Raw genomic sequence first — 27,349 nt, forward strand, 5'->3', positions numbered from 1 at the left:
TTGAAGATCCTGATAAAACATCTAAAGTTGACTTTGTTCAAGGTGCCTGAACAAAAGACAAAGTGTGTGCTGTTCTGAAAGAAAAAACTGTACACCAGACTTATCAAGATGTTTTTGTGCTTGTGTACAACAGATTTTGAGGAATCTGTTTTAGTGTGGGACACAATTCATAAAGCAGCCCTTTAAATTTACAGAAATTCAAAACATTAATACAAGAGGAAGTGTAACTCAGTCCATTCATCTTGCATAGAATCACTGTATTCTGTTCCTGAGGAAACATTAATGTATATTGTATTGTACTGTAACATATCACATTTTAATATAATAAATCACAACATTAATATATGACATATTTAACAAGTCAGTTCATAATGTATCACAATTTATGTCATTGTTTAAGTTTATAACATATTTCAATGCAACTTACTGCACTGTAACATGTATCAAATAACAACGCAACACAGCAGATCACATATTGAAACACAAAGCAGTGCAATGCATCACAATGCACTGCACTGCTTTGTAATGTGTTATATCAGAACATACAGAAACTTGTATAAAGTATTAAATATCACCTTACAATGTATCACAATGTATAGTAACATATTACATTGTATAAAACTCTATTGTATCACAAGGTATCGTACATTGCATTATAACTTATTTATTATATGACATCATTGCATTGATTCTTTTTGTGTACCACCTTTTCAGATCCAGCTAGAAACCGTTAATATCAAAACCCAAACTAGTCAGAAGTTTTTTAAATTTATTTTAGAATCTTATTGCCTCACAGCGCAACTTCTGCCAGTTTACAGCCCAACTCAGCCAAATATACAAATATATTAAGTGTTCATGAGCTCTAATGACTACACTCAGCACTACCATGAGGGCAAACATCAACTTTTGAGTATTGCTGATAAAAACAAACAAGTTATTATTGTGTTTAGTATTAATTTATTGGACCAACAAACTAGTTTTAGTTAGTAATAACTTGTAACTTGTAAAGTTGACGGTTTGAACTTTCAACTTGGAAACAAAAGCTGATGTTCAATAGTCTGTGGGTGAGTTAAATATTTTCCAAAAGACATGGTTTTTTTTACAGTTTATGATTTGATGACTCATTTCTTTTATTTTCCTTGATGTGAATTTGCAGAATGTGGCCAGCAGATGGCAGGACAACCCATCCATGACTGCTAATGTCTTTGTAATGTTTGCCTTATATAAAAAAAATTGTATCTCCTTCATCACCTAAAGTTTTTTTTAAACTGTAAGGAGGAGATTTTTCTAAGCACAGAAAAAAGCTTAAGCACACATCTGATTCACACTGCTTTATCAACAAAAACTATTTTATTTATGTTTTCGCTGTACACACTTCAAGCTGAAAACACAGTGTATGTGCTTAAAAATAAAAGGAGCTGATCCTGATAACTGGGAGGAGATTAAAAAGAGTGGATTTTAGATTAAAGTATGTGAACTCATAAGGAAAAGGCTGAAYCTTTAAACATAAATGTGTTAAAATTAGGCACAGCTTCCTAACTTTAAAGGTTAAAACCTAACGGTATGAAGTATGGTGGAGGGAGTATGATGATTGGGGTCTTTGTTTTATCCATGACCAGGTCGTAATTAACCACTGATAAAAAAAAACCCTCTTATGTCATGTTAACTAAAATTTTAGAATTCAAAGAAGTATTAAACATTGTTATAATATAAGCTTTATATTCCGCAATTTAAGTAAAAAAAATAAAAACCCAGATATGGTCATTAAATTGTCAGAAATGTTTAAAACTATTAAACCATCAAAAAACCTTAAATGGATTTAAATGGTTTTAATTTATGGATTAAATAAAAAAAACTTTTTAAAAGGAATGAGTATCCAACATGTATTTTTATTATTATTATTATTATTTTTTTTGCTACTTGTTCTCATGTGTACAATCCTGCATGTTTTCAGTGTTTCTCTATTTCACCTGATTGGAAAAGTGAAATCAGACTAAAACAACTAAAATATGCAGGATACTGGTCCTGGGGGTCTTTGTTTAAAAATATGAACACAACTTTCAGATCTAAATTTAAAACCAATGCTAACCAAAGCTTAAACTGATATCCCATCAAACCAGCAGGGGGCGACTCATGCTGCTGTAACATTGATTTGTGAAAAAGTCTGTTAAAACTAGAGTTGTTGATATTCTTCAGAGTTTATAACTTTATCTCCTTTGAGTTTTATATTTAAAAGGTAAATCTGGTCCCATTTAAAGGAAAACAGAATACATCTACTATAAAAAGGTATTTGATGTGTTATTAGTCCCAACACTAGGCTATAAAGTTCATAATGAGGCAAAATTAAAACCTCTTACCAGCTTAGAAAATTTTTACAATTTAAACTTATCAGAAAATATATTTATGGTTTTTTTGTTACAATGATCCTTAATAAACCTTATACTTTTGGCAAGTCTTATTTTCCCTTTTAAAATGAGTCACATTTGTAAGGAACATGTACTGTATTTGTGGGATGAGCAGTRCAGCTGGGTATGAGGGTTGTGCGCATGAAAGTTTTGWCGAATCAGCTTGTTTTGAGCTTCTGGTACACGCAGGTGCAGCCAATCAGATGCCTGCTATAATAAGACTTTTTGTGCTAATTATATCACTGGCTCACATTTTCTTTTTGCTCTTTCAACAAGTGAAACATATGAATCAAACAGATCATGTGATGTTGTTTAGGTGGTTAATGTAATAAAATCAGGATCAAACGGGTGAAATACAACCGCTTTATTTGCAAAAGGATACCAGTTAATACACTGAATGAAGCACTGAAACAAGCCACAGTAACATTGCAAAATACCACTAAAAAGGACACTGTAAATTTCAGGTAGAGGGGAAAAAAAAAGTCATTCATTCGATCAGAAAGGCAAAACAGGAAGAGCGTATGTACATCATAAAGCATCCTGTGTTTCTACAAAACAAAGTGTGTTAAGAGGCCTTCTCGTTTAAGACATTAAAAAGGTTATTACAAAGAGCTGTTAAAGAACAAGCCTTTGACACCGCTTTTCATTTATCAAAAAGACAGTTATTTAAAAAAAAAGGAAAAAAGGCACCATTGATGGTGATGAATCACACTGTCCATCTTTAATGGTGGCAGACTGGTTTACTCGACAACCAACATTTTGTTTTATATGTAAAAAGCTGTAAAAAAAAACAAAACAAAACACTGGATTAGTATGTAAGGTTTTAGAATAGTGATTARAGAGAAGTGATTTCTTTGTTCTGTACAAAATGGTGGCTAAAGTGAGGCATCCCTGCTGCTGATATTAATAGCTGTTGTGCTGGTGTTACAGCGCTCCCTGCAGGTAAAAGGTGGACTTAACAGCACCAAGTAGTTTGTAATGGTTTGTCCTCAGCTTTAAAGTAGCTGAGCTCAAAAGTCCCCCCCGCCCCCAAGCTGATGCTTGCATCACTCCTAAAAAAACACAACTTTCAGACAGACCATTCATCACAAAGATATGAAAGTTTTAATGGAGGCTCCGTTCTAAACAAACTGCTGGGTTTACAAAAGGCCATACCTACAGAAAAGAAACATTCAACCACTCTTGAATCCAAAATGCATAGCTCTTCATTTAAAAAGATGCTACATGTTGCAGCATTTTATAATCAGAAACTGTGGTTACACGTTGAAAAAGTTGGGACATTTTGACAGTGATATAGCTGTTGCTGCGATGCATTAGTGGATCCCTGCTTTGTGCTTCAGAATCACCCCATATCTGACATTTCTCAGGCTTGATTCCCTAAAAAAAAAATTTAAAAAATCCGAGTAAGCTCCCTTCAAAAGATTTCACTTTAGTCACACGATGAGTCGTGATGACTGGGGAAAAAAAAGCAATCCAAGTACCTTTCATTATAAATTAATATTTTTTATATAAAAATTTAAAACTCACACATAGACAAATATGCTTTCATCGCCCTCTCGTATCGCTGATCTATGCAGAGCCATGCAAAAAGAGGAGAAATCCCACARATGTTTGAAACAGCTGATAATCCGTTGTAGTTAAACAGAAATCATGGACGACGACGACTTCCTCAGGCTTTTAYWTGAGGCGGGTAACCAGAGAAGTCGTCCAGTTCTATTTAACCACTCCAGAAGGTCGTGCTCTGGATGATTCCACACAGACGTGTTTGGATAAAGATGATTAAATCTGTTGACTGTAAATGTGACATGCAATGAACGCCATGTGTGCCTCCTCTGGGATTTTAAATATAAAAATGACAAATGTCTCTTATGTAATCCTTTGTCAAAAACTGACTTTGGCTTTGACCCTTCTCACCATGCTTTTGATCCTTTTAAGAGTTTTGAAACTTCTAACCACGGCTTTGAAATTTGTCATCTCAAGTTGTCATTTGCTCAATAAGAAGAAAACATTGAAGGACAATGATACTGGTAAACGATCGCTCCAAGACTTCTCACCTCAGCTTGTTTCTTTTCAGAAATATGGAACAATAAACTGGTGTAAATGGGAGCTGCTCGCTCAATATAACCTTCAAACCTAATGTTTGATTTGTTACAGAATGGACTTATTGGTTTTTCCTTTGGTTGTTCTTATTTACTGTTAGGTCCTTTATTTCCTCTTTAGTTTTTTTAATGACAAACATTTTATGACAATTCAACATCATGCACTGCAGTTTGTGAACAAGTAAACCATGTTTATGTAGAGGGTCAAAACAGAAGAAAACCTCACCAGAAACACGTAGGGTGCTTTGCCTCTGCATCATTTCCTTCAATTTGATTTGTCTATTTGAACGCCGGTCATTTTCAATAGGTGGATTTAAAAAACATCCATAGTTAAAGAGGTTAAAAAGTGTGAATTTATAAACTGCTGCAACCAAGGGCTGCATCCTACACTTCACTGGGAGGCTTGGATTTGGAGTTTTCTTATATTTTGACCATACCCTGTATCATGTAGAAAGCGGAGTAAATGGTAGGTGACAGTGATGTTATGGAAGCACAGCAATGGACAGAAAGGGTAGTGGTGGATGGCTGTACACAGTATTTACAGCAGGTTGAAAAAGACTCAAATCTGGCTTCAAAAGACTTCCCCTGACAACAAAGCTGTTGAGTGAAGAGACAGAGAGGATGTGAAGGAACATCACAAATAAGTGATACAAAATCGTCTAAAACTGCTCAAAAAATATCCATTTGCTGCTTGAAACTCGTGATAAATTAAATTCAAAGTGCAAACAAAGGGAAGGGGGTTCCTTTACACAATAACTTCCTGTTCGTGGCCATCCTCCTGAATATAAAGGTGAATGTTAGAGCTGATTGTTAAAGATGTGATCTAAACAGAATTTCAAAAAAGCTGTTTGTTATTCTCAAGCAGCAAATGGTGGCCAAGGTTTTTTTCTTAAAAAAAAAAAAAACAGAGACAGAGTGGTTCTCTTCAACAGCTGGCACTGTGAAGGTGGAAAACAGCAGAGGTAAGAAAAAAAAACTCTTCTGGTTGAAGAAGGCTGACTGCTGGAGGGAACGTCTACATGGATTCACCAAGAGAATCCTCGTCTTCCAGAGATAAGGGCAGATCCAGATCCTGGGGAACAAAACCAGTTCTCCATGAATCTGCAGGCAGTTGGAGAAAATTAAACAGGATTTTTTTTTAAAATAATAGAGCGGTACCTTCGGCTTGTTTAGGCCTGGACTGGTCGGGGTGGAGGTGGGGGAATGTTTCATCGGGGTGGAGATCTGGCTGCTGGAGCCGGTCCCGTTGGCTGCAAGAGAGCAAGGGAGCACTCAGAGAGGACAAAGAGAAGGAGCGTTTAAGAGGGGAGTACAGATTAGGCTGCGTGCAGAAGWCAGCTTTGTGTTGCTCAGGAGAGAGTGGGTCCAGAGCCACGGCCGCGTCACGAAGCCGATGAGTCGTCGGTTTTGTTAGGTGACATTTTATTCACCCGTTCTGCGTCCTGCCTCGTTGCTAAGGGTTCCCCTCTCTGTGTGGAACATTGTGTTTATGTTTAGGAGCAGCGGGAGGTGATGTARCTGTGTGTGTCGAGTGCTTTAAAGCAGTTTTGTTTATTAGAGATAAAAAAAGAGAAGGTTTGAAGACTATAAACCAGATGGCCGGCATTAAGTTTAAGCCAAACGAATGTTGAATAAAGCTTCACTGTTACTCTGCTGGCTTCCTTTAAACACTGCTTTATGAAAGAAGCAAAAACAGGCCGTTTCAACCCACTAAAAGCTGAACAACTCACCTAAAAACAGACAAATCTCAAAGCATTTGGAATCCTTAAAGTTTGACAGACTCAACAAAAAGTCAAAACATTTTTTAGAGAGTAAACACTCAGCTGCAGAGGAACCAAATGTCTAAACTTTTGTCTTTTATGGAACTTTTTCAATGTGAAGTTATAATAAAAAGTACTAAATAACTGAAATTATTTTAATTTTTTAGGGGTTGGCTGACTTAAATACGTGTCAAACTTGAGGCCTGCGGGCCAAATGTGGCACGCCACAGCATTTTACATGGCCTGGCTGCCAGAGCCTCAAGGTTAAAATAAACTGGGTGGTTAGTACTGCTTAGATGTAATGAGACAAGGAATGTGATGTTTTCTGTTTAGTTGAATTTAAACACGAAACTCATGTGGCCCTTTGTGGCATTTAGAACAGGTGTGTCAAAATCATTTTCACTGTTTTAGATATAATATATATTATTTATTGAGTAAGAGCAATACTTGCATATTGTTTATGAAGACCATTTTACAGATCATGTCGTGTTTTGACATTTAAATTGACAGGTCAATGTAGAAACTGGTCAAACAAATACAATCTCAATTTATTTTAATTGATTATTTCTCCGTTTGTTCAACAGAGAAGTAAAAAGGTTAACGCATGTGACCAATATGCCTTTTCTAACCTCTCACCTCCCCCCTGACCCGTTGGGTTCCACAGAGCGACTTAAAGCCCCRTCTTCTCTGCGTGTTGACTGACCATCTGCTACCTTAAAAACCAGGTGATCAGAAAATATTTAAGAATAAATAAGAGGAGCAGCAGACCACTGAACTGGTCATCTTAAGTTGCCCTGGGATTTTGTGCACAGAAATGAACTGAGCAGTTAAAGAGGACTTTTTTCTTTTAGTTTCATGTTCAGATCTTTTGAATTGGTGTTTGGTGGAAAGATTATGAATATCTTACCTGTTGGAGACAACCCAGTTTGGAGGAAAATACCAACTTTTCTTTGTTTAAATAGCTACAGAGTTAACCTTTCCACAGAAGATCACTTCAAAACTACCACTTTTTAAAAAATCTCTTAATTTACATTTAATGTGAATCAGCAGGACAGACCGATGGCCCTGTTGTGTCCAGTGTCTTGATTTGAAATCAGTTCTTAATAGAAAGTTTTATAAATATCTGTGCATTCACTCATAGTGTTAAACTAAAAATACATAAATAAAAATCACTTACTGAACTGTTTGTTATAAATGTTGACAAAAACCAAAGCATTAGCCAGCAGCTGAGGCCCAGTGGCTCCACCGCCTCGTGTTTTCTTATTAAACGCAAACTGACAAACAGCTGAGAGATGTTCCTGTGGTCTTTGTTTACTTTTCATGATTTATTCATGCTTTTTTCCTCTGCCCTTTTTGAAAGAGCAGCTACAACATCGACACACTGAACCTTGGATTGTTGCTCTGAAACAATCCTGTTTAGATGGTGAATAAAATCTAGCAGACATGAGATGTCAAACGTGTCAGAAAGGAATCAGCTCAAAGCATTTCTCATTGGATGTAAATCTAACATACATTATTGATCCACTCCCATCCCCCCGACAAGTTAAAGGTCAAAGGTGAGTTGCTTCTCAGTCATATTTAATGTTTTTTTTTTATATTATTTTGCTTCCTAACAAGGCGTGGTCAGCGTCAGGAGCTTGTTTTTGAGTTACTCACTCGACTCAGGAGATTTGCTGCGTTTGATCGGACCGGGACTCTTCACCGACCCGCGCTGGGCTTTAGCACCTTTCATCAGCCTGCATTCTGTGGACAGAGGCAGTGAGGAGAGAAAACCATCACAACACTTTTCTTTAAACAGAAAAACACGACGGCGTGTGTTCGCATTTTGTTGCGAGGCCCAGTTCGGATGATCAAAAAGCAGATTTTTTTTTTCCCTCCGTCTCTGATTGTCAATTCTGGGTCACTGTATTAATACAAGTAGACAGACTCCAGACACTACTGCTCCTCCCTTCTGCATCTCCCCTTCTGTTTGTACTGTCAGGCTCTCTTCCCTCCCCCTCCTCTCTCCCACCCTTTGATGCTAATCATAGTATCTGTCRTCCTTCTGTCTCCTGGGATCGCACCACATCCATCTTCTCTCTCTTAACCTTCACACACTACTGGATACAGATGTAAATTCATCTGCTTTTGTTTTTTTTTAAGTGTGCCAACGCTGGACCTTTCTGGGCAGACAGGCAAGGCCAGTCCTCTCAGAGATAGCCTGGAGTCTGGTAGAATCCTGCAAGGTTTCTGAGCTGCAGGTGCACGTGGGCTCTTCCCCCTACCCAAGTATAAAAAGACAAGAGAGGATGGAAAACTGGGAACAAAGGAATACATCTTATTATGCGCTTATTTTAGGTTTTCACTACAAAAAATTGCCATCTTTGTGAGGAGGGTTGGGACTTGTTTGCCTATCCAGATTGATGAGTGCTGTCGGTCCTCAGCTGACCCAATATAATGTCCATGTGATGCATTTCCAGACAATCCTCGCTCCCCAGCTCCACTGAGGCCGACTGATGCTTGGGACTCTCAGTCATTTCAGCTGGCATCAGCCCCGCGGTAAGAGACTAAATGAAACAATTTAGCTCGGGTCCACAGGGGAGTGTGCAGACCGGGAAAAGGACACGGATCATTATAAAGTCAGTGGAAGGGTGGAGGAGACGTGCAGACGTTAGATTAAAAACCCTGCATGCTGTTTCGAGGACATTTTTTTTTCCTTTTTACATTTTCTCTCCTTGATTTCTCAGCAGTATCAGCAGCAGCAGATCAGTTGGCCTAAACCTGTCACCGGACAGATTAATGGCTTTTCGACTTCAGYCTCTTTCTGTCCCTGCTGCCAGCTGCTGATAACACTTCTTTACCTCCGTCTCTCAGCTTCTTTGCCAGCCTCCTGCACGCAAAGGTCATTTTCCCCTTCTCACCTGGCTTTGTAAGATAATGTGCAAGCTGTGAGAAAAGCAGTATTTTTACTCGGTTACAACATTTGGCTTACCGTATTTATTACGGAGAAATTTATACCAACTCTGGGATCTGCATAGCAGCTATCAAGAAGCTGAGCTTGTTAAATCTTGCACGATTCCAYGAACACTCACCATTCTCATCCAGTGAGAAGTCATCCTGTGCGTAGCGAAATTTTTCTGGTCCGCATGCAATGAAGACATCATCATCGCCAAAGAAATCTTGGAGGCAGGTCACCTAGGAAGGCAGAGCACAAAATATTCAAGGTTTGAAACTCACATCAGCACCTGCYTATTTCAGCAAATGTGCTCTTTGTGCCATTTTCAGCTACGGTTTAGCTTTTTTTTTTTAATAATTGGCGACAATCTTTTAGCATTAAACATTCACACTGTATTTTTTAAAGTAATGCAGGTTATTATTTACAGCTAAATGTGTTTTGTGGGAGGTAATTTCATTCTAATCATTCAAAATCTTTTCAAATTCAGAAACTAATCACTTAAAAAGGGGATTTGCATGTAAATCTTTCACACTTAAACTAATTCATTCACTTGGGWTTTGGAAAAGTGGAACTGGAATGCTTTTGGTCTGAATTCCTCCTGACTGTAACTCCTCAACCCCCTGTTCTGAGGTAGGTCAGAGCAACTCGTTTTGGTGCTGTCTCTTTAAATCCAAACGAGACACTTYACACCTCGCCCCCTCTCCAGGTCTCACTCCTATTGTTCGCGCCACGCAGTGCGACCATTTTCGTAGTCTATAGCAGAGATTTTACCTAGTGGCGCAGAAACTTTTGGACATCAWCAAGAGAAGACTTGTCCATCCAGCCTTACATGTTGGAGCTAGAGTCTGACCCAGAGGAGAATGAAGACAACAAATCTGCAGAACCACAGATTTGCAAAATTGGCAAACTGACCTTTTTTTGTTGTTCCACAGCAAATACTGTGACGTTACAGTTAAAAAATAGAAAATAGAGAAAACTGAACGGGTTGAAAATTATGACCTGAACAGAACATAAAGATATCTACACAGCATCAGGAGGGACCAAATAAAAAGAAAACGTCTGCACTTCTACAGACTCAAAGTACACAACAAAATTCAAGTGGATTTTGCATTTCTTCATTAAAACCSATACAGAAACATCTGTTTGTGTGCAGGAATTCATGAACCAAAAGGCTTGCCCACTGAAGCTTCATTTTTCAGCAGGTTATTGTACTTTACTTGCTCACATGCCTTTAGCTACTCCTGACTCAAGGAACAAAACAAAGAGAAAAAAAGTACAAAGCGCCTGAACAAAAGCAGATAAAGCTACACCTTTACTGTAATGTTGAAATGACTTGACTTCCTTCCTGAATCTATTCACTCAGCAGCTGCCGAAACAATATGGCTACTTAGTGGACAGATGTCTTTGGGACACACCTCCTCCTCCAGTCTCCATTATAAAACCCGACACGCCTGTTAAAACCATTCAGTCCAAAAGCAGCTTTATTCTTTATTGAGCATCTCAAGTCAGATTTCCTGCTTGCCTTTTAAAAACTGATGAAATTCAGCTTTCTCTCATGAAGTTATAAACTCCTCTTTATTGCTTTCCTGATGTAACTGAAGCCCTCAGCTGAGCTCGAGGTCCTCGGCCTGCGTTTGGATGTGGGCCAGGGTGGTCGAGATGCACCACGGTCCCCTTTGTGATGCGCATCCAAACTATGAGCTGCTGCTGATAATTTGAGAACACTCCACCCCACCAGCTGCCGTGATGAATCTCGATCCTGCTAGACAAGCTAAAAGTGTGCGGTGGTGACTTGTTGGCGTGGCATCCTAACAGCTGTACGCAGAACCCGCAAAACTCCCCCGATACAGACCGGACGGTCAGATCTCTGAGGAGGTACAGACATGTTTTGACTCCARGGATCAAACACCAATTGTTTTTCCCCACCTGCCAAGGCCAATTCTCTTGCTGCACTCTTGGGTTACTTTGTGCTTTCATTATTAGATTAGATACATGCTACCACTTTAAGATTATCTGTTGTGTGGCAACAAGGGAGGCTGATATTCATAGGACGGAAGCATTAAAAAAAGCCTCCTTCCCTGCAGAGCTGGAGGAAAGGAGACAGAAATGAGCTGGGATGAAACRAACAGGATAAGACAGTCGTGTTTAATAGCTTTAAGATCTAATCTGATTTAAAGGATTGTGTGTTTGTCTAACAGACTGCTGCCCTAATCCTAATTAACCAAATCTCTACTCAAAATTAGGATTCTGATTGTCTCACACAGAGGAGTTTGTCTAATACTCTCTCTAATCTCACAAATAAGAGGGAATCCTACAAAAACATCAAAACAAAAGGGTTGGAACACGACTGAACATCTGCGTTGGTTCAAATCCAAATCTTCCCTATGCAACTAAAAAAAAAAAAACAACGTAAAGAAAAACCTTCAAAGCATTTSAGCATCAGACTTCAACAGATTATAGCATCTGGCCAGGAGGTTAGGTATCCAAAGGTTCATTTCAAGGTCTGTGGTCTTGCATGCCCAAGTCTTCTGTATGTTTAGGATGGCCCAGCTGCTGCCAAACCAAATATTAGCGYAATACCTGAAAAACTGTCAGAGCCATAGTCATTTTTGTTTGCTGAGGTTGATAGTCTTCTTGAATTGGGTTGACTTCACAAGTGTTGTGGGCACCCAAATCAGWCAGGGTGGACAACCTAAACCTGATCAAAAGCAGTAATTACAGCMGTCACCTGTCAGTGAGAGAGTTCCAGGGAGTTTCTGGGTGGAGTGCATGTTTCTCTGCATACACCAATGTCCTTCAACACCAAAAACATGCATGTAAGGTTAACCAAACTGCGTGGGTGAGAGTGTGAATGGTTTGTCTTGGTTGTCTCTGTATGTCCCAGTGATGAACTGTGACAAGATGTACCCCACGTCTCGCACAGTGACTGCTGGAGATAGAACCAGTTYCCCGAGAAGTGGGCAAAGAAAATGGGTGGATGGTTAATAAGTAGCTTTATTACATGGGCAATGCAGACATTAGGGGTAAGGTATCCATTTGTTAAACAAACGCAGGGGTCTGAGGGGTTTTACAGAAAACTGGCTCTGTGCCACCAAGCCCACCCTTAATCTGTGCCTCACCAGCTGTCAGGACCACATGACCCCATAAAAAAACACCACCAGCAACAGTGATCCAAAAACAAGATGTGAATTATACAGACTTTCATCAAACAGAGGTGTGTTCTTACTGTAATCAGCAGTAATGAGCACATATGAGCACACATTAGAGCAGTCCAACCCTAGAAATTATTCAACATACATCACAGAATAAATGTCTGCTTTTCTCCAAAAATATGTAAATAGAGATAGAATATAATGGTGGGAAATATGAAATGCCACAACTACTGTATTTTAGAATTACAGCAAGTCTTCAGCTTTTGTTTTTACAGACAGCTGGTTTGAATTTCAACATAAACAGAAACTAATGATTCATTTTATGGACAGAAATGCATCTCMTGTTAATGTAGAGAGACATCAATAAACTTAGAAGTTAAGTGAGTCAGCATTTGATTGATGTTCGAATGTTTCAATGAGTCAGCAAATTGTTCATCTGAATATAACTGGTTTATACGTTCATAATCTGATAGAAACCAAAGGCAGTTCTGCATCTTCCTTTCTCTAAATTTAATACATTTAAAAAGAGGATATTCAATATTTGTTTTATGCTTTGCATCTGATATTTTACAGGCTACAGGTCTGGAGATGGTACAAATCTGAGAATAAAGCGTTTTTAAATAAAACCTGAGGTGAAGCAGGGAGGCTCGACTAAAAATGATGCATTTTGGAGCCTGAGCTGCATTGAAAGAAACTAGAAAAAGACAAAAAGGTCGAGAAAAAGATGGCTTTACGCAGTACATTTGTGGGAAAAATAAACACCCACAGATCCAAATCAATATCTGAGAGGAATATTTCTTCAAACATGAGAGTTTTTACAGATATGAGAAAGAGMTGAATAAAAAATATGTGCCTTCATCTTAAAGATTACGAGAAGAAATTCAGGACCAAAGATCTAGGATGAGAAAATTTGTGGGGGGCATCCTTGAACGAATATCTTCAATTAATTAACTTTTTGAGTCAATCCAATTCAAAATAGTAATCTTTGCAAACGAAAAATAGCTGCGACTGAATTTTATACAAATTCAGCTAAAGTTTGGTGTGGTAGTAGCCGAGTATCAACCTCACACGTACTTTGTGCAGAACACAATAACCCTGTTTGTCTGTTAGCAAAATATCTCATGAACCACTAACAGATTTAAAATCAAACCTTTTATAAAGTAATTTTGACTGAATATCCAACCTTTGGAGCAGAGTTGTAAAGTAACTAAGTACAAATACTTTGTTACTGTACTTAAGTAGAAATTTTGGTTATCTGTACTTTACTTGAGTAATTATATTTCAGCATACTTTTTACTTTTACTCATTACATTTTTACACAATTTTCTGTACTTTCTACTCACTACATTTTTAAAAAAGGTAAGAAGTAAAAAGTCGTTACTCCTATTTTATTCCAAGTTGTTATTACTTTAAAAAAACTATCCTGATAAAGTGTCTCCTGGACAGAGTGAATTTAATTGTGGTTTGATGAGAAGTATAAATATAAACCATTCTGACACCATATTATCTTGTACACAACCCATCACAGCTGTACGCTGTTAGAAAACAATATTTTTGAAGAAGTCTCCTCCCAATAAAAGTCATTTTGGAAAATATAACTGCTCACTTTTACTCAGTACTTTTAATACTTAAGTAGATTTTGTGTCAGAAATTTACTTTTGATACTTAAGTACAAAAAATATCAGATACTTTAAGACTTTTACTCAAGTAATATTTTTAGAGAAGACTAACTTTTACCAAAGTATTTTTATGATAAGATACTTGTACTTTTACTCAAGTATCACTTTGAGGTAATTTATACAACACTGCTTTGGAGTAAARTTAATTTAAGACGGCTGCCAGAACCAATCCATGGAGAAAGGCTGAACTTTACTGACGCTGAGCTAAAAGCTGTAGTGTGGTAGTAGTTGAGAGAAAGTCAGAACAGAGTTCCTGTGAGATATTGCAAATCATATGTTAGTTTCAAAATGGCTTTAAAAGTCATTTTACAACATAATATCTTAGTTTACAACTCTGTCAACTGGCAGCATATTAATTTCCAAGGAATGTTAAATTAAAATGAACTTTAAGTATCTCTGATTTTTGTTTTGCTCCATCAGTTGCTCACCTGACCCGTCTCTGACCTCTGAATAGCAGCAGCAGCAGTGTGTGTGTGTGTGTGTGGGGGGGGGGGGGGTAAGGTGCCCCAGGTGCATTTGGAGCACAGATGAGACAATTTGGGAGTAAAATCTGCACAGTCATGGTGAGCAGCTGGTGCTGCTTTAACTACCCCCTACCACCAGCAGACTCCAACGCTAAAGAGACAGGCCTTCCATCTGGCTGACTGATGTGGCCTTCGTCCTAATAATCTGTGCCTCCTCTTCCTCTCTCCCCCAGCTCGCGCTCACTTGTTGATGTGGTCTTCCAAGCAGGAAATCTGGCTGATTCAGACCCCGGCTGCCATGTCTAAGTCCGATGCTTCATCACATGGACCACACCCCTGTGAGCCAGATCAGCCTCTGCTCCAACACTGTCAGTGTGTGTGTGACGGAAAGAAAGCAGTGGGTTCTTGACAGATAAGGGGGCAGGGCAGGTAAGACTGTGCAAAGAGCCCACTCAGCGTATTACAGTCATTGTCACAAACTGAATCCATCACAGCGGAGCTTATTGCCATGACAACCTCGTCTGCAGCTCGCTGAGGAGCAGGCAGACTGCAAAAGCCCTGATAACAGAGCAAAGCAGGCTTTTCTTGCTTGTTAATGCTTGCATGTTAAGACATTAAAAAGTCTCCTTTTTAGTGAAAAATTTGCAGCCACATTAACTTAGATCAGAAACAACCTGAAGGATTTCATCCAGTTTATTTCCTGTGTGGTTCTGTCCCACAGCTTTTCGGAGTTATCTGCAAATCCATTAGGCTTTGTTCGGTTCAGCACATCACGCAGGTTTGACACATTTCATTAGATCTATTAGATGAAAACCATTTTAAAAGCGCCATTCATGAGAACAAGATAAGCTTCCCTGCAGACACCCCCATCAATGAGCAATGAATACAAAATGGCTTCCAGCAATTAGGTAAGTAGCCTTTAGAGTCAAAAACAGCAGATTTGGCACTTTTTTTATATAGACTCTGGGAATAATTACTCCCCATCAGTGGGGAAAAAAGGCTTGTAAAAAAGAAAAGCCTGATTCGTGGCCCCACCCTTCCCTGACTAAACTGAAGCGCACCGGCATTTGAGGAAAATGGAGAYGATTTGGTTCAGAACACCAGCAGAGAAAGGAGGGATGGATAAAAAGAGGATGATGAGTGGCCATTTTATAAATCTAGATAAGCACTTTCCTCAGCGTGTCTCTTAAGTCTGATCAAAATTAATGCTTTTAAACCTACAAAAAGTCTAAAATGTTTTACCTTGATTGAGGGAATTTATCCTGGTAACAAACATGACATGTTTTTTTTTAACATTAAAGGCTTGCATTGATGGTAAGCTCTTCCACCCACTGCAGGATGTGGTTTGTGAYGGACCGGTCCACACCAGCTGGGCTCTCTTTGTGCCTGGGATGTGGTCTCCTAGCAACCAGCAACCAGCAGCAGCAGCGATCGCAGTGGAGCGGGGAGGAAGGAGGAGGAGGTTCGGGAGTCAGGGAGGGGCGAGCATCAATTCTGCTTCTCTTCTGTGCCTCCAACCACAGGCTGAGGCAGCTGCAGCATGCCGCTGCAAACAAAAGGTGCCGCAACGAACCTGCACCCCATTTCTCACGTTTCTGCACACGGCTGCGAGACGAGGGGGCGATCATGTGACCTAAGGTGATTACAACCTCTAAGAACGACTCCTGGGAGAGAGCTTTAAAGTCTGATTCAACCTCYATATTTCCTCCCAGACAAGATCATGACCTTAAAAACTGAGGTCAAATAAAAAACAGACAACCTAACGGATCTTAATCCTGAGGATGCGGGTTCAAATCCTGAGAACAGCTAAAAGAGAAACATCTATGTGCTCATCCCTAAACTCACCACAGGAGATTATGTGAACAAGTAGATCAAAGAAAATACTTGTTCTGGATAAAATGCTAGTTCTAGAGAACATCCAGTCAATCCCAGRGGTCACATTTAAAAACTGTAGAGACAAAAAGCTGAACTTCTTACCTGTATTTAGATGCAAAGGACATAATTTCAGTCAAAACCCTCCTACTCTATAGAAAAACACCCAGAACTACAACTTTGGCATGTTTTACTCCCAACCAGAGGGATATTTAAAAAAATGGGACATATGTGAAAATCCACTTTTTTAGCCATTTAAATACATTTTGTTGTGGACTTACGAGTCTAGAGGTGCAGAAAAGTTGGGTTTAGTTTCTCCCAGTGCTGCGTAGATATCTTTATATCCTATCTGGGTCTTATTTTTCAACTTGTTCAGTTTTCTCCATCTTATGATGTTTTCTGAACAACTACATTAAATTATTTGCAACAGAACTGCCAAATAAGATCTGGGTTTACTAACTACAACTGTGTTGTCTACATTCTCCCCTGGCTCTGGGTCAGACTCTGGCTCCAACATGTAAGGTTAGATGAACAAGTCTTCTCTGGCTGACAGCTTTTAATTAATTTGTAATTAAAAAGTTGCTGCGCAGCTATATAAACCCCTCTATCAAACTAGAATAAATCRCTCTGGAAGCTGGAGGGGAGCAGGATGTGAAGTGCCTTGTTCGGATTTAAAGAGACAGCCTCAAAATGAGTTGATCTGAGASACTCAGAACAGAGGCTTGTGGAGTTATGATAAGGAGGAATTCAGACCAAAGCATTGCAGTTCCATTTTATATAGACTGCAGCTGAATGATTTAAATGTGAGAAAGGATTTAAAAGCATCATACAGTATGTCTCCTTTAAGGCTGATTTACAAAATAAATTGACGTCTTGMAACCTTTCAACAACAAGTCAACTAATGCATCATCTCAAATGGGACAGATCGTCTCAAGGATTGACAGAAATCAGGAATTGGATTTAAGGAAGTTAAAAGCAAAAGTTAAGTTTTTACCTGACTTCAGTCTAATGCACATGCTTCACACTATACTTTTAGCCAACCTGACTTTAGTCACTCACTTCCTGTTTAAGTTGACTTACTGGCGTTAAAGTTCATTTAAATTTCCTCTGATTTCTCACACGTATACATGATCAGCTTGTGCCTTTTTAAAGAAATGTAACAATGCAGGGCTCGGCCTTATTCACAGCTGCAATGCAAAGACGGAACCTCCCAGGACTTTGAAACATTTAGATGACAKACACTCAAACTGAACTCTGCTACAAAGGCTGGTGAGGACAACAATGTCCTCAACCACAAACTAGGAGCAAACATCACCCCAAACCAAAAGTCAGAATAAAGACTGCTCACAATGAGAAGTGCTGCATACAAAGGTGGTTCTCATGAACCAGAGTCAACATTAGGGCTGAATCATTTTATCTATTGGTGGTTTCTTTTTATCTTTATGATACATGTCTATGTACGGCTAAATGAACCTGAATGAAAGGACAGCTATCCTCAGTCCTGACCACAAACTTTCCTTTTGTGCAGCTTTGGTTACAAGCTCTATAATGGCACCTCTTTTCTGTTCATTCCCGTGTCAAAGGGCACTCACAAACTGAAACAAACATTGATTATTACCTCCCGTGTTCCAGTGAATTCTGATTTACAGCAGCTAACACAATCCCCCGTTTCTCCTGAAAGCTGAGCAGCAACCAACGGTGGGTCTTACCTGCTTGCCATCGAGCGTGTAAATTCGTTTGACAACGCCGCTCTCCAGCTTGATGGCCTCCGTGATGTCGGTSAGCACCTGCTCGAAGGAGTGCGCCGTCTTCTTGTTGAGCAGGACGCGGACGGCTTTGCGCGGCTTCACGCCGCTGCGCATCACTGTGACGAGCTTGGGCCGGACAAAGTCTTTGCACTCCCGGGGCTCGTTGGCAGMCTTGGAGGCCAAGGACTGCAAGTTCCTCTGGCTGGCCGAGGCCTTCACGTTCACAGACCAGTTGGGGTTCACGTTCTTTGTGTAGTCGACTTTCTTGTAAAAGTTCTCCGAGGCACAAACGTAGCTTTCCCCTGAGGAGGTAAAACAACAAACGGGGTCAGTTCATTGAAAATTAGCAAAATTAACATCTGAGATAAGAAAACCTGTATATGAAAACCATCAGCAACTACAACTACTATACATCCTTTAATTCAAATATCCATTTATTATTTTTACCCATCTCTTTTAAAATTTCAAATAATTTGATTTAGTCACATAAATCTGATATTAAAGTTTTGTTTAAAATTGTGATTTTGCATTTTTTCCCCTTTAATGATGCCTGGCTGTTTATGCTCCATCCTGACCACAGACTGGCGTGTTTTACATACGGTCCCAGAATGACCTTAATTTTTGTTTATTCTCTATTTTAGTGACCCTACTCWTATTTAAACACATGAATTCTGGACTCATGAGTCAACAATTTGCCATATTGAACCCTCCTGCTTCCCTTGGGTTAAAATCAGTGTTGGGTCTCAACTGGTCATTTTTGAGGGGCATTACAGAAGATTGCAGTGATGAATTCAGATACGGGATTTAAAAAATAAATAAATAAATAAACTGTTTCCTGTCACAAACTCCCATTTCCTGAAAGGATCATTATGCAGGATCAAAAGGTCTGCTGCTGCAGGATGAACACTTTGTTTTAGACCCTTTAAGCAAATTGACTGACTAAAAATGAAACCTATGATTGCAGGAAATCTGTAATTTATAAGGCAATCAAATCACTCCTTGTTGTAACCAGATTTTGGCACCAAATAAAAACTGACAATGACTACAACAGTAGTAGAGATGAATAAAATGCTGTGTTTTGAATTAAACAACGTTGTTTCTGTTCATAAACTAACCAGTTAACAGCTTTGAGATCTGACCTTTGACATTAGTGCCCGTAAACTAACTTAGGGTGTTTGGGTTTAGCYATAGAAAGTGAAAAAAGTTAACCAATACAGAGTTACACAACGGTTTTCCTAGTTTTGAGAGGCGTAACCTTCCAGATCCTTTAAGGTTTGTCCATCTCAGACAATAGGATGAACAACCCTTAGATGTTTCGCTGACTTTGGCCAACAAGCCTTTCTACACAATAAACTATTTCATCAACTATTTCAGTGAATTAGACCATAAAAGTGTAAACATTACAGTCTGTTCAGGTTTATGTGTTTAAAAGGGATTGGCAGGAGTAAAGATGGTCCCAAGAGACCACAGAGTGGATATTAACTCCATAATTCCTGCCTTCCAGCAAAGACTGACAGTAAGAGCAGTCGACCACAGCATAGACAAATCACCGCCTGTCAAACCTTTAGTCAGTTTAAAGCAAGCAGCCATCAGCTTTAAAGGATTTGCGTACAAATATTTAGTGTGCAGTCTGCTCTAAGAATGACGGCTTTATTCATTTGGATACTGAACATTGTCGTGAAGCTATTCTTGAGGAATGCATGTTTTCACTCCACCTTGCTCATGCCAAAAGTCTTAAAGATCATGAACAATCCATTAGAGCTCAGAGTRTATATTGAGGATGACGATTAGCTACTAACAGAACAAATTGTAGCCAAATATCTGTAAATTTGATTTACTATTAGATTATTAAAATGTAATCTGTATTTACTTTTGTGTTTGCTAAGGTTGGTTTGCTGTGGTAGCCATCTTGCATTGGGTTAATTCCAAATGTCCAGTTGTGGATGTACATCAGGGATTACCTCGTGAAAGTTTCATTAAAATCCATACAATTGTTCTTCAGATATTTTGCTAACAGACCAATGAGGACACATGGGCAACTAAATGGTCTCTACCCATTCATGATCCTTTTCTTTTAAACAAGTCTAAACCATTTGCAATGAATGGTAATGGGGGAAAAGAAGTTTTTCATAAGGTGTTTTATCAAAACTTCCATATTTTTTCAGCTGCTTGTTTGTGTTTTTATTGTTAGTTGGGCTGGTCTCGAGTCTGAGGTAAAAAGTCAAAGCGCAGCCAGGGCACAACAATGAATTTAAAAAAMATTCCCCAAAACTGGCATCCAGACAGCAATGATTAACCCAAATGAGGGGAAATTACTGCAGAGACTAAAAAGATCCAAACTGCTCTGCAGAGGAGATTGAGCAATTAATTATATCTTACAGGAGGAAGAATAAAAAGACTGCCACCAGAACACACATACACACACACACACCTACCTTTCCTGTACAGCTCAGGCAGATACAGATAATCGCCACATTTCAGATCAATTAAGCTGCAATTAATCTACAAACTCTTCCATAAACCTCTTCACTTCAGAAATGAGGTCTCTGCAATTTTATTTAAACCAGCCAGTATTTAAAGASTGTGATGGTCTCAGAGTCAGTCAATTGATCAAGAAATCGTTCAACTAAAAATGTTCTTTTTATAAAATATATTGTAGATTAATAATATAATAAAAAAAAGAATGTTGTTATTTCTAGGACTAGCTTTGTAAACAGAACAATTTGTAGAAATGTCTCAATCACACAGAAATACCAAACTTGATGCAAAACACTGCAGTAGCTATGCCAGGCCTGTATGTGGCACTGTGACGATACACCAAAATCAGGAAACAAGGCATGGAACATGTGCATAGAGCTTCCATGGTACATGTAAAAGCAGCAGAAGACGAGGATGCCCTCAGGTCAAGGGTTAGATTAGAGTTCTGGCWATGATATCACTGTTTTTTTTTAAGTTGAGGTTTGATTTTCTACACCTAAACAGGGAGTTATTTCAATGTTTGGAACTCCTAAAATGCCCCAACCCTAACGCTATATTAACTGTCTGCAGAATAACAAGTCTGTTTTGTTAGGCAGCAGAATTAAATTCTAATGATAAAACACAACCATTAACAGTCATTTCTCTTTCAGTGGACAGGGCCATATTGGCTTAGCTTTTGATTAATATCATTCCTTTGCATTAGAGTAAGCAAAATTCATGAGAATAAACTATAATTATGATGTCACTACCAAAACAGTGCAAGGTAATAAATAGATAAGACTATTATCCTAAAACTTAGAGCTGTGTTGCAATTGGTGACCAGTTGATGAAGGGCATTTCAGAGCCTCCAACATGTTAGGGAACATTTGCAAGTGTTCTCAATTTCTAACAAACGTGTTCAAAAGCCTTTTGTGTGAAACATTTTCTCCTAAAATAGACAAAGTTCTTGAACGCTCTTCAGTTTAGTAATAATAATACATTTTAGAGACCAAGAGTTGCATTTTGACACCTGCATCTCCATGACTGAAAATATCTGAGGGTACAGCACTGAATGTCCATGCCTAAAATCCTTTCTGATGAGAAAAACTGGTGTCTTTACTTCTGAAGTGTATTTCAGTCACTTAAAGTAGAAATTAGGCTGTTAGAAAGGTGAGTATGATGTGAGCAACAAAATCCTTTCAAATGAACTCAAATTTTCTCTTTCCTCACCTTCCTCCAGCTCCTCCAAGGTTGAGATCCTCTGTGACCCATCGATGGTGAAGATGAAGCGGACACCCTGAGGCAGGTTGATGTGGTCAGAGAGCGAGCGCGTGAGGTCCGCCAGAAGAGCGTCGAAAGTGCGAAACCGGTCATTGGCCACAGCGTACACGATGCCCTTGAAGTACCGGTCCCCGTTCCGGTAGAAGCGCACTTTTTTGGCTTTCTTCTCGTTGGTCAAGGCCTGCAGGGTGCGTGTGCGGTAGAAGCTGCAGTGGGCGCTGTGGGTGGGGCTGGGAAGTCCGTTCATGCGGCCGCCCCGCGGGGTGCGGGACGTCTTGTCTCTTTCGTCAAAATGTCCGAAGTCTGGCTCCATGATGGCTTGGCAGGGATGGAGTTTGAGAATGGCGTGATGTGGGGGGGAACTGTTCTGGAGAGTCTGGAAGAAGAATGAACATCATCAATAWGATTCTATTAAACAGCAGATGTCAAAGTGTTGTTTACCCCAAAAATATTAAAATTACTTTTTTTTGTTACTTCCCTCCAAATATTGAGTAGAAACCAACTTTTTGCTATTTAAACTACATTATTGTACAAGAGTTACACTAATATAGATTAAAGAGCTTTCAAGAAAAAGAAGCATTTGATCCAAATACATTCCTTTTCTAAAATGAACAAACTGCTCTGTARCCACAAAACCTTTAATTTTTATTTCATAAACCAGTAGATCATGTATCAGACACCCATACAATGGTCAGAAGCATCACTGGTGCCAATAAAAGGAGCAACTTGTCCAGATGGTACAATCAGTGCTGAAAATACATATGTCCTCATCTCACTAAAGTCTTCCAGGAAAAATMTAAATCACTGCAGCTAATAAAAATATGCAGTCATAAGTGTGGGAATGACCTGAAGTTTTCATCAGCTGAAAACATTTGCTGCATCATGAAAGATCAGAGGTATATAAAGAGTGTGAAAGAAATGACTAAGTAAAAAATACCTCAAGAGAAAATGACTGGTAAAAATGAATTTCACCTAACAGCAAAAGAACTAAAATACTCATAAAAACTGCTCACAATAATCAGGAAAGTAAAAGTACTTTTAGGTCATATTTAAATTTGTAATTAGGTGTTGAACTAAAAATAATAATAAAAAAGGTACAGACTTAAAAGTATCATTTTTAGGTTTTAAATGTTACAAAATAAAAGTAAAAGTTACAATAAAAAACTGTCAAATTACAAATCCTTAAAAAAAAGTTTACTTAGTACCTTAATGAAGTAAATGCACTTAGTTACCATAGACCTCTGAAAGACCAAATATGGCAGACTACCTGGCAGTAGAAGAGACAGTTTTTATAGGGGAAGCCAGACTGAGACCTCTGGTGAGGGGTGGCCCAGAAAATGATATTTTTCCCCCTTATGACAATTTGCTGAGGATCTAATTGAGTTTCTTATTCATACTCTCATTTTCTAACACACTATCATGTAGAATTACATCACACAAATTACATATTTGAGAAATGTATTGAAATGAACATTCTGTGTAAAAATAAATAAGTCAAAATTTTGCTGGAGGTTGGGGTGGCCAAACATTTACGGACCCTCTTGGCTTCGCCCCTGCCACACAGGACAACTACCAGATAGAAGCATGCATTTTCCTGAGCCTGTAACTGCAGCTGTCATGCCTCACTTTACACATTAAATAAATGTCTGCTATATAAACCATTTAAATGACAATACACAAACATTTTAAAATAGGTGTTGTTACATGTTACAAGCTCAGTCAGTTTAACTTCAAGCTTATAAAAATGACACCTCACAGATTAGATAGGCAATTGAGTTTTTCCAAAGGCAAAGCTTTTGATACAATCATCAGGAAATGGTTAAAGTATTAGTGAATACAAACAAATGTAAAATCAGAATGTCATGTCTGTGTCTGATGCATCCACCTACACACACCTGTTAACAGCTGTCTCATCAGACGCTTCTGGAAAYAAAAAAAGACCTAAGCTTAAGATAACTGTTATATTTCAATGAATTTTTGTAAAATCTCAGAAGATGATAATAATGGTATAAAGTGACAGAGTCAATCCTTCATATTACTACAAGTAAAACACACACTTTAGATACCCTTTCCTTATTTGAAGGGGATACATTTAGTATTTGAAGACAGCATGTTTTCACTGCATCTCAAAACATACATGAATATTTTATGATCATTTTTATTTCAACAAGTTGTGGATTTGTCATGTTTTTTTTAAGTATAAAATAACTGTTGGATATTTATTTTTGTACCAGAATTATGTATGATATACTTTTTTTGTGGAAGAGCAGGGTTTTTAAAACTATAAACAAAATTTAAATAAATGTAAAAAAAAGACATGTCATGTCATTTTTCCTAACTCTAAACAAATAGCAATTCAGGAGCTTAAATTAAAAAAAAAGCTGTGACTGAAAACAAAGTCAAACAGAGACTAAAAAAACAAGTTGTTTGCATGACTCCATCTGCACAGCCTCAAAACTCTTTACTACATTGTGACTTTATTTTCATTCAGCAAAATGATGCAGATAAAAAGTTTCTTTTATTTATAGGCAAACTCAAATTCTTAATTATCGGTGTGTCATTAATTTGCTTATAAAACATGCAAAATAAATCCACTGGGTGTCACAATACATTCACTGGGATCTCAGGACAGTGTGACATATTTGAGATCAAAAATGTTGCAATAAATTAATTTTCTCTGAACATCCCCTCAATGTATCAAAATCTGAATCAAAAGTCTGTTCTTTCTTTCTTTGATGCAAATGCTGCTGCTCTTCAATAAATGAACCAATAATCTGTCTGGGGAGGAGGATRTGAAACCAAGTAACTCCAACCTGTTGACCACAACCTGTGAGCACATCCACACCCATCCCATTAAAGAGGAGTTCAGCTGTGCAAAGATCAATGCTCTGCTCCATTGATTTAACCACTTTTTTTTTATTAAGAATCCTTCAAAAAATAATTTAACAAGAGAGTGTTTTAATCTTTGCACAGCTAACTTCCTGCATTATATCCTAACATCACAGGGTTCTGGTAAAATCTGAGGAAACATTCTCCATATTTAGTGTCTTTAAGTCACATTTTCTATCTTGATGACCCTAAAAAATAAACCCAACCAGTAACATTATGCTTTCCTCAGAGTTATTAAACTGTTCAACATTCCTCCAAACCTATACCTAAAGAACTGCATTGAAATAAAATAAAAAAATAATGTGGATTTTATTTTTTGTTTTATAGTTAAGTTTCTCGATGTATGAAAGCTAGTCGATTGATGAGAGGTTGTTTTTTTCCTCCTATGGTCGATGCAGATCTTTAGAAATCAGGACAGCTAATGACTGAAATACTTAACTGTGTATTTAATATCCCTTAAAAGAAACTTAAAAATACTGATAGAAAAGCATTTTCACTCAGAAATAAATTCTACAATAGCAGCTGCAGCTTCATTTTCCTTTTTTATTATGCACAGACATGACCTATACTGAGCTTTAAAAGTGTTAAATTTGGTTGATTAAAGTCAGTTACCAATAATTTGTCTCTCTACTTTGAATATATGGAATCATTATTTGGGTGGAAGAAAAAAGTAAAAATTTTAACTTTTTTTATTTTCAAAACTTTAAATTTCCCAATTTTTGACAACTTTTGGACAAAAAAAACCTTAAAAACGATTGTTCTTCAAAATTCTTTCAACTTGTCTCCTTTTGGTCCTATAAAAATTATTCAAGATATATTTTTTAAAAAAGCATTTCTTTTTTTTCTGGTTCAGTTTAACACATTAAACGGACTTAAATCAATAAAAAGACATTGATGTCGATAATCCATCATTGTCCCCCTCATTAAAAGGTCCTAAATAACCCATTTAAAAAGCACACAGACAACCTCAGAGAAAAACAAGGACAAATGCAGTCACTGCCCACCCATGTGGCTCCACTCATGTAGGACCTCATGGCTGAAGCTGCTGACTGGGGTGTTTTCTGGCCACAGGGGTGGGACTTGTGAGGAAGGGATGCTCCTCAGCTGACAAAGGCCAGGTTTCAGGCYCATCTGCCGCACTAATAGGCAGCTCGACCAGTGACCCTTCCCCAGTGGAAGCATCAACTAGGACAGTCCATTGTCTCAAACTGGGAGCCTGGCTTCAGAGTGACATCACCATCACTGCTGCTGCAGCCGGCTCACTTCAGCTCAGGTTCAGCAAGTGCAGCCTCATAATTCAGCTTATACCTACATTTACAAACACACAATTTAGCCTCCTGTTTTTTTTTTTCTTTAAGTAACTGATTGATGCTCTTATAAAAAATAACCTGCAGACACTGACACAMATTTATTCCAGACTGGCCATTAGGCAGCACTGCAGTAACACTGCATGGTGTCACTGATATATTTGGCTGGTTCTGTGTTCCTGTCTGAGCCTCCCACACAACACTTCAATGACCACACACACACTCACACACTTCTAACCAGCACATTCTGCCTCTTCTGTAATCTTCATCATTCATCACATCCAACAATGCAACAGATTTAAAACACTCAGATTTAATTTTTAAAAAGTTCCTCCTCTTATTTCTGATTAGAGGAGCCACATGGCTGAGGATGGGTGAGGCAAAGAAAAAAAGGGGGAGGGGTTGGGGTGTGCTCTCAAACCCACCTGCTTTTAAAAATCTAACAAAACCAAAAATAATTATAAGAAACCAACAAGTGACCCGCATCCAGACACTTAACAAGACCCCATCAGCTTACTCGCCGGTAAAACACAATGACATAAAGTCATAATCTGAGCAGAGAGGGTAAAAAAAAAAGAGTGAGACTCACCTGCGCGTGAGGGGGAGTGGAAGTGAGTGCGAGTCGATGCTGCAGGATCAGCCGCACGCCGTCTCTCTCCTCTCCTCTCTCTCTACTGCCTTTGTCTGCTTCAGCCTGCTTCAGAGCCCAGCCAGCCGCTGCCTGCCTGCCTGCCTGCCTGTCAGGAGCCACTGGGTCCTAAAGAGCCGTCGACACGCCCCCCTCTGTGGGGGGAGAAAAGGTGCGAGTCCAGGAGGTGGGAGGGGCTCAGGTCAGGGTGAGCGGAGGCATCAAGAAGTATGGAAGCACATTTCCGCCACCCTGATAAAAAATAAATAAAACTTGTATCTCATAATTATGACTTAGCTATCTCATAATTATGAGATACTGAGTCAAAATTATGAGATGGTATCTCATAATTATGAGATGGCTAAGTCATAATTATGAGATAGCTAAGTCATAATTATTCTCATAATTATGACTTAGCTATCTCACAATTATGAGATAGTTTCTCATAATTATGAGATAGCTAAGTCATAATTATGAGATAGTATCTTATAATTATGAGACAACTAAATCATAATTATGCGATACTCATAATTATGAGATAGCTAAGTCATAATTATGAGATAGCTAAGTCATTATTATTCTCATAATTATGACTTAGCTATCTCACAATTATGAGATAGTTTCTCATAATTATGAGATAGCTAAGTCATAATTATGAGATAGTATCTTATAA

General features: G+C 38.4%; 1 protein-coding gene across 1 annotated transcript; it reads right to left on the reverse strand.

Annotated features, from left to right (window-relative positions):
• Positions 1 to 2,754: 2,754 nt before the first annotated feature.
• LOC106526151 (neuronal migration protein doublecortin) lies at positions 2,755 to 26,918 on the reverse strand. The gene is made up of 7 exons (XM_014020658.1): positions 26,638 to 26,918; positions 21,802 to 22,228; positions 18,076 to 18,416; positions 9,336 to 9,438; positions 7,921 to 8,007; positions 5,663 to 5,754; positions 2,755 to 5,576 (listed from the first exon to the last, which is right to left on the reverse strand). The coding sequence occupies exons 2-7, from the start codon at positions 22,163 to 22,165 to the stop codon at positions 5,520 to 5,522; spliced, it is 1,044 nt and encodes a 347-aa protein (XP_013876112.1). The 5' UTR covers positions 22,166 to 22,228; positions 26,638 to 26,918; the 3' UTR covers positions 2,755 to 5,519.
• Positions 26,919 to 27,349: the final 431 nt, after the last annotated feature.

Source organism: Austrofundulus limnaeus, unplaced genomic scaffold (genome assembly GCF_001266775.1).
Source record: "Austrofundulus limnaeus strain Quisiro unplaced genomic scaffold, Austrofundulus_limnaeus-1.0 Scaffold261, whole genome shotgun sequence".
Taxonomy (NCBI): domain Eukaryota; kingdom Metazoa; phylum Chordata; class Actinopteri; order Cyprinodontiformes; family Rivulidae; genus Austrofundulus; species Austrofundulus limnaeus.